This window comes from Lactuca virosa, chromosome 3 (assembly GCF_052849685.1).
Source record: "Lactuca virosa cultivar CGN04683 chromosome 3, Lactuca_virosa_CGN04683_v6, whole genome shotgun sequence".
Classification (NCBI taxonomy): Eukaryota; Viridiplantae; Streptophyta; class Magnoliopsida; order Asterales; family Asteraceae; genus Lactuca; species Lactuca virosa.
Window position 1 is genome coordinate 405020351 of NC_136428.1, and position 13455 is coordinate 405033805.

General features: G+C 36.0%; 1 protein-coding gene across 1 annotated transcript; it reads right to left on the bottom strand.

The window, feature by feature from the left end:
- Window positions 1–3023: 3023 nt before the first annotated feature.
- Window positions 3024–10378, bottom strand: GTA2 (global transcription factor group A2). Its single transcript, XM_079087016.1, has 24 exons — window positions 10139–10378; window positions 9916–9998; window positions 9064–9439; window positions 8216–8454; window positions 7946–8092; window positions 7690–7851; window positions 7532–7615; window positions 7360–7430; window positions 6928–7285; window positions 6622–6777; window positions 6340–6437; window positions 6198–6246; window positions 5958–6110; window positions 5491–5634; window positions 5317–5410; window positions 5045–5209; window positions 4845–4893; window positions 4612–4706; window positions 4457–4535; window positions 4290–4344; window positions 4080–4218; window positions 3846–3989; window positions 3655–3755; window positions 3024–3572 (listed from the first exon to the last, which is right to left on the bottom strand). Exons 3-24 carry the CDS (start codon window positions 9407–9409, stop codon window positions 3336–3338), a joined length of 3165 nt encoding a protein of 1054 aa, XP_078943142.1. The 5' UTR covers window positions 9410–9439; window positions 9916–9998; window positions 10139–10378; the 3' UTR covers window positions 3024–3335.
- Between the last annotated feature and the right edge of the window lie 3077 nt (window positions 10379–13455).

Consider the following 13455-nt stretch of genomic DNA (forward strand, 5'->3'; position numbering starts at 1 on the left):
GTGGCGGAGCAAAGAATTTTGATACGGGGGTACAAATATTTTCAATATATATTCTATGTAGTTATCCTATCTCGGGCATTAAAAAACATTGTGCAATCTCTTTAGCTGAGAGTACAATAACATAGAACATGTTTACAAATAATTATTGTTTATATATAAAAAAACAAATAATTATTGTTTATATATTTAAATAAATGCAAAGCGTAAATTATAATCCTAAAATTAACTAAACTTCAATATTAAATAAACGTATTTAACTTCTGCTTATAAAGTTATGTCTTTAACTTTTAAGATATTATATTTAACTTATTAGTTTTGATATGTTGACGTATGTGAAAAATTGTCAGTTTAAAATTACAATTTTTAAATAGTTTGTTTACAATTCTTAAATTGTTAATTTAAATATAGCATTAAAATGTTAACTTAAATAGAAAATTTAATAAACTTAAAGAAAATCCAAGGAATATTTTATAAATAGTTATAAGTTATAAATTATAGTGTTAAATGTAACACATAAATTATAATCCTAAATCTATTTTTATAACCATTATTAATTTCTAAATAAGTAGTTTATAAATAACTTACAACAATAATAGTTAAAATGAACATTATATAAAAGATTATATTGCTACATATAAAAACAAAAACAATGTTGGATGTTTTAAATAACTACAATGATAGAAATTAAACAGTTAATCAATTAAAGTTTTAAAAAATCAATTAATCATAACAACAACTATAAATAACATTAAATCATATATTCTATTTAATTTTATTTATGAGTATCACGTACACGTAGGCAGAGGTCATTGAGACCATTGAGATTATATAGTTTAATAGATATCTACCTTATCATATAATTCAAAATAATCAAATGTTTTATACTAAATTATTATAAGAATTAATATATCAAAGTTAACAATGTCATTTTTATATTTAAACAATATATATTTAAAACTTTATAATTGTATTCTACGCAACGCGTAGGGATGTCAACGGGGGCAAATGGGACGGGGAGTACATCCTCATCCACCGCCCCCATTCCCCCGCCCCCGATTGATTTTGGGCTGCCATTTTTTTTGCTAAAAGAAGTTGTTGTTTGGGCTAAAAAAAACTATTTTTTTTGTAACAAATAATTATTTATAGCATAATTTTACATGTTAAAAACAAAGAATTATGGCATCTTAAAAACATTATAATAACAACTTAAAAACATATTTTTTGTTGAATTTTGAAAACTCGAAATCATATTATTATTTATTATATTTATATAATTAATATATGTAAATATATGTATATTTTATTAACGGGGGCCCCATGGGGGTTTCAGAACGGGACTGTCCTCCCCTGCCTCCGCCCCCGAAATTAAAACGGGGGTTAACCGTGCCCCCGTCCCCGTCCCCAATTTTTTTAAATAAACCCCCAAACGGGACGGGGCCCCCACGAGACTTTTTGACATCCCTAGCAACACGCAGATATTCGTCTGATAACTTGGTAATCCGCTAAAACGGTGTTAGGTTGGCATAAAAATTTTCGCCATGCATCATTTCCATCAATAAAGGGCATAGGCATTACCATCGAAAATAACGTGACTATGTCATAATTACGAGGGTATGGGTCTTACATAGGACTTCGCATCATAATTTTTAACATTCCCTTTGAATCACCACGGAGAGGAACAAAACTTTAGGGATCTCTTGTTAACATGTATAAAAAGTCTTGCACTCAACATATCATACCTCTAGTCTTATAATTTACCATGGTCTAGGCAGTGGCGGATCTAGAATGAAAGTTAATCGGGGTCCATTATATAGTTTTCGGCCACTGTGAGCAGTTTCCGGTGACTCGCATGAACCTTCATTTACATGAACATTGGCCGTTGTTATCAAGATTCACATGTAGGTCAATGTTCATAGTGGTATGGCCATACTCGAGCTAAAGGTATTTGATATCATAATTTTTCATAACTCGCTCAAATGATATGTTATTTGTGTTAAACGTTGTCCTTACAATAAAAAAAATCTTGTGTGTAGGTCATAATTTACCATGGCCTACTCTTACTCAAAACAACCGAACCAGCTTTTGTATCATAATTCTACATAACTCGCACAAATCAAGTTGGATTCGCATGAAACATTGTTTAATCCCCCTTTGTCATGGATGAAGGGTCTTGATGTCAAGAAAATTTCATGCTATGGTCGTAATTTACCCAATCGTAGTCTTAGTTGAGTTGAAAAGGCGTCAGTTTAGCAATTTTCCATAACTAGCTCTTTGTGGGTTGTCACTAACACAAATAAAAAGACTTGCAGTTAATCTTGATTTAGGGCAGTAAATTTATCGTGTCACGGCTAGTGAAGTTGACTTTCCATGCCTTATTTTTGTGTAACTTGATCGAATCAAATTGGATTGGTGCTAGCTGGATCTTTAGGTGAGCTCTCACTAACATGAAAAGAATGCCTCACAATAAAAAATCTTATCATTTTCCAACTATAATTTCACATGGCCGATTCAACATGGTCACCTACATCATGAAGTTGGACCTAGTGATTGACCATGATGCAAGAAACATACACGGTTATGTGAGTCATTGGCATGGCACATGTGGGAAACATGCATGGATCATACATTCTCATAGACTCAGCATTGGCTTAAGAAACATGCATGGATCACACATTCTCATAGACTCGCATTGGTTAAGCCGACAAACAAACAGTGTATGTAGGTCATGGTCGCTGACTACACACCTTGGGCACCTGCCCATATTTTAAATGCAAAGTGAAGGACATGCCATGTCACTATAATTGTCATAAAAAGCACAACCAGACCAATGTTGGTTTCTGTTTCGGTGAACATAACATAGGTGGCAGTGAGTGAGCGTGATGCAATAAAATAAACCAAGTGGGAAGAATCTATGGATCTGAAGGATGAGACCCTTTCTCGTGTTCTCGTGATCACTTGCCTGTGCTTTTGATCGACACTCAAGGATTATAACAGTCCTATCCATGATCCCCCATATATATACATTTTACACAGATAATAAACATTTATTTTTGGTTCTTAATCCCGTTCAAATCACACCAGAACTTGTCATGTGGTGGTGTTTGCAACACAACACAACACAACTGAACACATGGAAATGAACTTGTCTAACCAACAAAACAAAATGAAACGTGCGTATTTAGGGGGGCTTGCTAATGCTAGCTACTTACTACTACTGAATACTGATAGTCAAGTCAGTCATATATAATCCAAAATATATAATCATAATGTACAAGCCTGGAGGGAGGGAGGGAGGTTTCAAAACTTATGATGAGGAGTAGGAGGAGAAGGAGGAATTAATGTGGTGGTGCTAACTTGGCTAGAATGACCATATCTAATATTTTAACATCAAGAGTGTCATCCACTTTAACGATTCCATCTGTGCCATCCACACCAATGAGCTTCCCTGTAGCCCCACGCTGGGGCCCACCCATTATCTTTATTTTGTCTGACTTCCTTGGCACTACCACCTCCATCTCGTTCGGGCTGGCAGTGATCACATCCCCACCAACAGCTACTCGACATGCCCCATCCTGACACGTACCCCACCCCAATTAATCATATTCATATTCATATAATTAAAAAACATATTTATTCACAACACACAATACCAACCAATAGCACTTCTCGGATGACACCAACGACAGCATCTTCACCTGATCTGCGTACATTCACCAATATGTCTGGCAGGAACCATGGTCCATCGTTATCCCCACCTGCAAACACACAAACACAAATGCAAATATATTAATATTAACTATAAGGAATCCATTGGTATACAAGTACAATTTACAACACACACTGACCTACTACAGGTGACATCATATCCAACCCACCACCACCAGGAGTCATTGGTTGGCCGCCTGGTGTACCAGGTAAATATGTTGAGCTTGGTGTCATGGGCGGCTGTCCACCAGGTGTCGATGGCAAGTAAGGGCTTGGAGCATTACCTGCAGTAACATACACACAACACATGATATATCCTATCAATAACTTAACTAACAATTAACATGATGAGAGAGAAAAAAAGTTTAAGTTACCATAGGAGGCAGGGGTGGTATCCCTATCCCTACTATCCCTTGGTGTGCCAGCTTCACTGTAACTTCCACCAGAAGGAGTATTGGCCCATCCTGAACCGGGAGTTGGTGCTTCATATGCTCTTGAACGAGGACTTCCCGGCTGCATATCATATCATACATTTATTATAAACATTAATCTTTTATTAATTAATCAAAGGGACTAGTGCTCACTTGATACTGAGGACTGCTTCCCCAAGAACCAGGGTTTCCATCTTCCCAAGATTCCCTAAACAAAATAATCCAATCCAATCCATGTCAAAATTCTCTTCTTTTTTGGTTTAAACAATCATGATATCATGTCTTATGAAAAAGAAAAAGACAGGTAGCAAGCTACAAACCTGGCAGGACTCATGGGTGCGTATGGATTCCATGCTCTGTCACGCATAGGCGTCCTCATTCCATCATGAATAGGTGTTGCTGATGGAAAATTCAAATTCGTTAAACATGAAACATGAAAAACAATTACTTACTATGCATGAAAAAACCAACCAACCTGCAGAATCCCTCATAGGCGTCATATATGGATGGAGTGGGGTTCGTGAAGGATGCATAGGTGTCTCACTTCCAGACCCATACCTATGTGTCTCACTGATATATATATATATATATATATATATATATATATATATATATATATACACCATAAATAAAACAGTTATGAAGGTGCCTATCTAATCTTTCTAAGATTAAAAAAAAAAAAAAAAGGGTGGGGTCCATTCAATATACCGATATGGGGCCGTCTTGTTCACATTATCAGAGACATGAGTCCGATCAACTGCGAAAAGTAAAATAAACAGGAGTCATTAACAGCAAATGGGCTAAACGATTATACTTTTTTTTTAAAATTATTAGGAAATTGTTTGTACTTTGTGTTGTGAAATGAAATGAACAAAAGTAGTGTTAGGGTTAGGGTATTTATTGCTTGCCTGTAACAACCCTCATTTGTGACTCCAACTCGACCCGAACTGATGTGCCACTAACATCCTTAACCCGGCCTCTGTATCCTTTGAAGGGACCTTGGCGGATTATAATGCGTGTTCCAACGTAAGAATCTTTAAACCCTCTGCCACCACCTCTGTTCCTCCCACCAGCTACATACATATATCATATAAATCATAAATCATAAATCACATCCTATTCTCATTAGCCTGCTTTTTTCATTTGCTAATTAATAATAATAATCAAAAACTAAACTCACGTAGTGGTGGGGCTCCTCTGGTAGATCTACCCGGGGAATTAGGAATACGGTTGGGATTCCTAAGTTGTGCAACTCTTGATGCCAATGGATTGCCCTAACAAGACATGTTTAGTTCATCAAAATTCAAAACCAAATAGTATAGCATAGTATAGTATGATCCCAAAAACTACATACATTTCTATCACCATTTCCAAGGGACCCGCCAACCAATACGCATGCTTGAGATTTCGCACAGATAAATCCTGCATGCTCCAGATGATGCCGATCGTATATAAACAGAATTCCTCTGTAAATATGCTCAACCGGACCTTGTCGCCCCTATTTCATATTATAAATTACATCAGTAAGTAGATGAACACCTTATTTAAACAGGAGCTAAATGCAAGAAACGCCAATGTACTTCCATTCCATTGCTTTGTATGATAGATAATATGCTTCCAACTTTTTTTCGCATCAAGACATTGATTGATTAAGCTATAAGCTTTTTCTTATTAGGACATTACACTTTTCCCAATTATATTTATAGCAGTGAAACTCGTTTTTTTTGTAATATAATAATCAACAGATCAATGGAAGTACAAAGCTATTTCTAGGCAGCATTTAACCCTTTCAGAGAGAGAAAAAGTGTGTGTGTGTCTTGCCTTGCATGGGCCCTGAAGAACTTTAACTACATCTTTCACTGATACTGTGTTCTTATAATAATCTGGAGCATTTAATTTCTTATCAATCTTGTATTTAATATCTCTCAACCTAACAAGTTCAACCTCCGCTCTATCTGCAACACCCTTGAGAACCTGTACAAAAATACTAAATTACATAATCACCCACCCAATTCCAAGTTATTCAGCTGCCTACAATTACAAAACATCAAACCCACCCACCTGAAAGGCTTCACTGTCAACACGTATGATCACACCAAAATTGGAATTACTACAAAAAAAAATCAGAAAAAATATATAAGATGGCAAACTTAGCAAAGCAATGATCGAGCACATTCTGTATGTAGAATGAAAGCTAGCTTACTCCAGCTGTACAAGATCATGAAGCTCATAATCCCCAATTTTGGTGATGCCAGATGTTACTTCAGAGCTCTCCACAACATTGTCAGAAAATACTTGTAGCTGAAAAAAGCATCAAGTGTCATTCACTAACTACTAGTTCCATTAGGTTTCTTTATTTGTTACACAGGAAAAAAAACAGGACAAGATTTCTAAGGCTATTTCCAATGGAGAGGAAGAGAAGGGCATTCACGTCTTTTGCACAGACCACCTAGATTTTTGAGAGCCTTCATAACAAAATACTTACAACTTCTTTGGTAGTATCTGACACCATGTTAACCAAATGCCCCTTAGCAGTTAAAACCATTCCAGTCACACCTTCTTGTGCACCAGAGACAACTTTCACATGATTCCCTGTCTCAAAGTATTTGCAGAGCTCTCTTTCACTTACAGCAAGAGTTTTCTGCAAACCACAAAAACTATAAACAATTACATACCAGCAATTATATATATATATACATATATATATATATATATAAATTATATTACATATTAGCAATAGCATCTTGAATCTTGATTAGGGTAATAAAATGGAAGATGTTATGTTTCTTACGGGAAGTCCAGTCGCATGTGGTTTAATATGAACAGTGCCTTCTTCTACTTTCTCTACAGAGCCCTTGAGATTTTTGAGGTCCCCCTTGATAACAATGACTCTATCGCCCTTCATAAAATGTCCTTTCTTTCTGTTTGCAAATAGTGATGATAAACTAGCAATATCTCCATCCCCATTTTCATTTGGTTGCCGAAACTTTTCAAGTTCATCGAAACTTGGTTGTATATTCTGAGTGCTTATTGATTTCATGGATACAGTTTTATATAAAAAGCCATCCTTAAACATCATGCCATTTATATTTTCAAAGTAATCACCAGTCATTGGATCTCTCCTCCGCTCAACACGAATATGCATTTCTCTAAAAACATCAATAAGTAATACATGATGAAAAATGTATAAAAGAATAAAAATATTACTGAAAACTAAACCCACCTTGCTTCATCAACATTCATAAAGCGTGGTGGAGGGGTAAATGTCTTCTTCTTTGGAACCTCCCTACCCTCCTGAAATGCATGTCACACACACAAGAACACAATCAATCATGATTAAAAGTTCCTTTATATAGATATTTAAAATTTATAGAAAAACAAATAAGACATAATACCAATTTGTTTGCCAAGGCCTGTAAGTCGATCCTTGGGATTAGTTTCACAGTAACCCTCTGCCTAACATTATCCACATCCACAACCTACACACAAAAGAAAGGAACTTTATTAAGTTTAATATGATAACTTAGCAAAAAATAAAAAGGGTTATTATTACCTTTGCAAGGTCCCCTTTGTATGTACCAATTTTCATTCTGACCCAAGTATCCCTTGAAAGATCAATTGCTTTGCTCTCAACCGAAAGAACATCAGTCATTTCCTTTATAGGCACCAGCAAAATCTTACTGCCTGTAAATATATTACGCATACCCTTGCAAGCCTGAACCCTCACAAAAATCATATTAGTTACTAGAGGTGAACAAAACACGCCTCTACATATCAGAGGGTTCTCATAGATTTTCTTATTAACTCACCTCTTTCACATGGGCTTCTTTATCTGCTTCAATGTAGACATAGTTCTTCAAATGGTCAAGGGCAATAGCTGATCTAATCTGCAACTCGGAACCTCTATCAATGCACTTTTGCATTAAGCAAACAGCCACCTCTCTCTCGTGACCAATCTAGCAATCAATCATGGAATGGAAAGAAGAGAGAATTAATGAAAGAAATCACTTGATTCCGATATAAAGATGGAATGGATTTGAATTATAGTTTGAAAAAGGGTATCTATCTGGCATACATACCGCACATTTCACCATCCATAATTTGGGATCACGAACAGATGGTAAGAGAGCTTGTTGTTCCACCTCTGTGGCATCATCATCATCATATTCTGTTCGGTTTCTAGCAAACCTCTCCTGAATTATTCTCTCAAGAGCTTCAACATCTTCCTGATCATCTTCACGTGAAAGCAAAGGACGATGATGCATCCTTCTCGCACCCTCTTCTTCATGCGGATCAACTCTCTCATTCACTATGAAGTCTGTAATGTATTGTATGCCAAATCAGCAACAAAAATGCTTCAGATTGTTTTATGTTTTATAAAACAAACAGATTTTGTTGGAAATGGTTAGAATGGTAATCGTTTGTCATTCATGTATCCATTAAATACAAATCCAACAACTCCTCTTTTCCTTTCTACACCATTTCAAGAGTAGACAGAGCCTCTATAGGACTTTGCACTTAACCAACAACTGAGTTTTAACAAAAAGGTCATTAGAGTTGCTAGATTGATCACTAACTCAACATCAATTAGCCATGTAGACTAGAAACTTATGTTACAGCATCCTATAATTGCAACAAGTAGTGAGGGATGTAAGATTGTTACAATTAAAAATGGTTGAAGGGCATCACCTGCAAAACCTTAAGCATACTACCACTGCAGCCTATAGAACTAATCACAAAGGACAAGAACACAAACAAGTAAAGCTAAAGCCTATACCTAAGCATGGTGAGAGTACACATTTTAATAAATTTATACTTTACTTGTCATTGCACTTGGTATAAGATTAAAACTAAGAAGAACAAGAACTTAAAACATTAGAGAAAATAATAAAGTGAGGAGATGTGAAAAAATATAAGAAGCACTAACCATCTTCGCCATCTTCTTCCTCCTCTTCTTCAGCATCTGTGTCAACGTCGGCTTCAAGCTCAAAGAAACCAGCACCAGATGCTTTTTTTGATGCTTTCCCTCCTCCTCTGCGACGGCTACCACCACCACCGCCGCCGCCACCATAATCTTCATCATCTTCATCGTACTCCTCCTCTTCATCTTCATCTTCCTCAGCAACATCATCAATAAAATCAGATCTCCTCCTCTTACGATCACTGCCGCCTCCTCCACGGCTAGTGCCATAATCCTCATCATCATCATCATCAACCGGGTCATCCTGATCCTCATCCACATCATCTTCATACTCATCTCGCCTGCGAGGCATACTGCAGAATGTTTATGGAGGAACTGGAATCTGTCAAGGAATTGGAATATGTCAGGAATTGAAATTGAATCGATTTTAATGATAAGAATAGTAAATTTTCATTTTGTTTATCCCATTGAACCAATTTTACCCCATGAAGACAGCGACATAATCAACATTAACTTTTTTAGTTTACCATTGAACCAACAAACTGATGGTGTAGACAATGGCATGTTGAATGTTTGGTTTCTTTGTAATTAAAATCAGAATGGTAATGGATATTTGGGTTCGAAATCAGTATCAATTTCAAAGGGTGAACCGTTTTAGAGGTCTTTGATTGAAAGAAACAAGATTTAAAATCAACATAACCGACATATAAAAAACTACAGCAGGCATCGATTTCCAGAAAAATTCCAATGAAATTGAACACAACAAGCAGCGATTTCGACAGAAATTCGATTGTTCAAAGTTTGATTCCATACATAAAGCAGCGATTAGGGGAGGGAGAGGGAGGGAGATAGACTCACCTTTGAAGATGTCGCCGGAGCAACCTAGGGATGACGTCGTCTGAGTGGGCAAATGGAGAAGACGATTGGAACGAGTCCGTCGGCTGGAGAAATAGAAAGAAAAAGATTGATTTTCTCTAAGGAAATAATTGGGAGTTTTGCTCTACGGAATGCGAAACCCTAGAAACAGAGTTTTGGGAATTTGTGATTATATAGCAAATGGAAAAAGCGAGATTGCACTTACCCCTGATGCGTCGTGAAAACGGAAAATCGAGAAATCGTCAAATGGCAAATCGTTCAAACAACTAAAGCAGTGCGTCGAGAGCTTGCTTCGGTGCTTCCTGACTTCCTGTCGACCACTCTCCTTGCGTGATTGCGTCGTCTTCAGTCTTCACGGATCGATCGATTAGTTTTAGGGTTCATGCGACTCTGTGTAGTGTGTTCCGTTCAGTTAGCGTTATAGGGTAAGGTTTGGCCTAACGACGTCGTAAGCTTCATACCAGTCTTTTGCCTTTAAACAAGGGAAATCGAATAAATCCAAAAATATCATTTTTAATCCAACGACTTGTAATCTTAATCTCTAAATATTATTAAAAGGTAACCCTTAATTCACCAATGAAACAATCAGAACCGTTGATTGTATTTCAATCTTATGTTTTTCATATTTAGATCAAATTGCTGACATCATCTTCCCCAAATAGAATTCAAACTTTTAATTATAGAATCTCTAAATTCACATTTCGAACACAATTACATTTAATTATGGAATCTTTAATTATAGAATATATCCCTATTTTCTAAAATATATTTCACAATTCGAACACAATTACATTTAATTATAGAATCTTTAAATTCAACAATTATGTTATCAATTGAAGCATATCATTTTCTTTATATACGGGATATCAGTTTCTCCATAAATATGGCCAAAAACATTAATAACCGTCCTATCTTTCTCCTCTATTTTTCTCTCTTAAACCCTAATTCCCTAATCCTCTTCGTCTTCATGTCAATGATTGTGCTTCAATTGATGATTTGTTTGTTCATAACAGAACGTAGAACCACAAGGTGGTTCCTTTTTGCTCATGTATTCTTAGAATTTATGTTTTGCATCTTCCTTACATCTCCAATTATCACACCACCGTTTTGGCTTCACACAAATCTCTACAAACCCAAGCATGCATCTCCTTCAAGACATCTTTTGACAATCTATGTCATCATTAACCCTAATTAATATTGTTTTTCATTTTAACTCCCTTATATATATAGCTTTTGGCTTCAAAATTCAAACTCGTTTAACTTTTTTTTTTTAAAAAAACTTATTAAATAAGCATATCAATAATTTGGTTATTAACATATAAAATCTAATTTAATCCCATTAAATCACCAAAATATTTGAGAGTGAAAATTAAAGTAACTATTATTCATAATTTATCTCTCAGTATATCCTACGTAAAATAAATCAATTTGAGATAATGGTTTGAATTTTAAAACTTATTAAATAAGCAAGTCAATTAATTTGAAATTTTAAATCAATATAATTGATATCATTCTTTTTTCCAGATGAATAGCCGAAAATCTCCAAGATGATATCTTATTATCCCAATTTTTTTTGGAAGATAGTGATTTCCTTATTTAAAAACACCTTATATATACGATTTCATTGAAGTTGCTATTCTTACGATTTTGGATTGATTCCTACGATTTACAGTATTCTTCTTCAGCGGTATTCTTCTCCCAAAAAAATTCTAGGTTCTTTCTTTACTCTGTTCTTATTCTTCTTCTGCAATTTCTTGCATTTATTTTGTTCTTATTACATGTTAATATTGTATTCATGTTGAGAGGTCGTGAAGGGTTTCCGGTCGTGAACTGTTTTCGGCCGTGAACAGCCCCTTGAAGGGTTTACGACCGTGAACGGTGTTCTTGAGGAATTTATGAATCTTGGAAGGGTGTGTGGCCGTATACGGTTTGCGGCCTTTTAAGATTTAAAGATTTGAAGGGTGTACGGCCGTAAACTCAAGAACAATGATGTTGGATTCGATGAAAAATGCGTTTTAGATGCTCCAAGACAACCTTCAAATGTGATTCTTGATGATTTTTGGAAGAAAAGAGGGTGTTTTGGTGTTTACGGTTGAGATGTTTAGAGAGGGAATGAGGGAGTTTTCGGCCTGGAAAGTGTAAATGGGGGATAGATGCTCATATTTATAGGGGGTTTCCATGGTCGGTGGTGGGGGCCACCTATCACTAGCCGTGCACGGGTTTACGGTCGTAAACGGGTTTACGGCCGTGAACATCACTCAGGCCGAAAACTATTGATTTTTCAAAGGAAACTCGGGTTTTTCGCGTGATTTTGGTTCCGACTCTTATATAAAGTTCAATTATATAACTAAATGACTTTCCAAACCAAGGAAATTTGACGGAACTCCATAAGATTCAAATTTTATTAACGGAATCGAGCTAAGGGGCTGTTTGATAGCCTCTTAATCTGTAAATTAAGAGGCAGACTCTTAAAAATTCAGATTTAGACCGTTTGTTTGCCTATTATTTGTTGCCTCTTAATTTTGTTAATACCTCTTAAAGTTTCAGATTTAGAGCCATGTCTGAACTTAAAAAAAGACACGCTTTCCCTTCCTGCCCTAAAACTTCAGCGCTCTTTTTCGTCACTCCATACTTCACCAAACCAGCGTTCGTTTCTCCCACTCAACCCTTTTCCGAGCTGCTTCCCTTCACCATCGACTTCGTCGTCGACAACCCCTCCAGCGGCGCCGCCTCTTTCATCGTCGTCTGTAGTGCCGATTCCCTTTGTCGAAGTAGCCAAATTTTCCGATTCCAGGTGTGATTGTATTCCTTTGCCCTAAAAATCGATAATAAAAGCTATAGTTAATCGGATCTCTGTTTTGGGTGAGGATCTAAGACGAAGTGGTTGAACTCATAGGAGTTAATCAGTGAGTTGCTATGAAATTTGTGACGAGTTCTATACATTAGGTGCGATGACTTGTGGCTTTCCTGGAAATCCATGAAATTCGACATGCTACTGTGAGGCTTCCTACTCAATACATATTCATTATGTATTATACAATAATCAAATAATTGATTATGGTGGCATCAAAATGTTACATCAGATGGTTAAACTTGTTCATATACAAGATTTAGAGGGCTCATTTTCTGGTTATAATTTATAAACTTCTTTTATTCATGTATTTCATTTCAAATTCAAATCAATGAGAATTTAATTTATGCATTTAGTGTGTATGCCCTGGTGTTTACATGTCGTTCATTTGTGATGTGCAGCTGGAAGCTAAGTTGGCTTTATGGAGGGAAGAACAACAAATGTCTAGACCTGAAGCAATGTTGGGAGGAGCTCCAGGAGGACATGGACATGAAATTCTGTCAATACTTTGAAAGTTATGGTGATATAACTGATGTAGTAATCATGTTTGACCAAACCACCAATAGACCTCGTGGATTTGGTTTCATCTCATTTGACATATAAGATGATGTTGATAGAGTTCTTCAAATTCAAGAGACCTTCCATGAACCCAACAATAAGTTTGTTGAGGT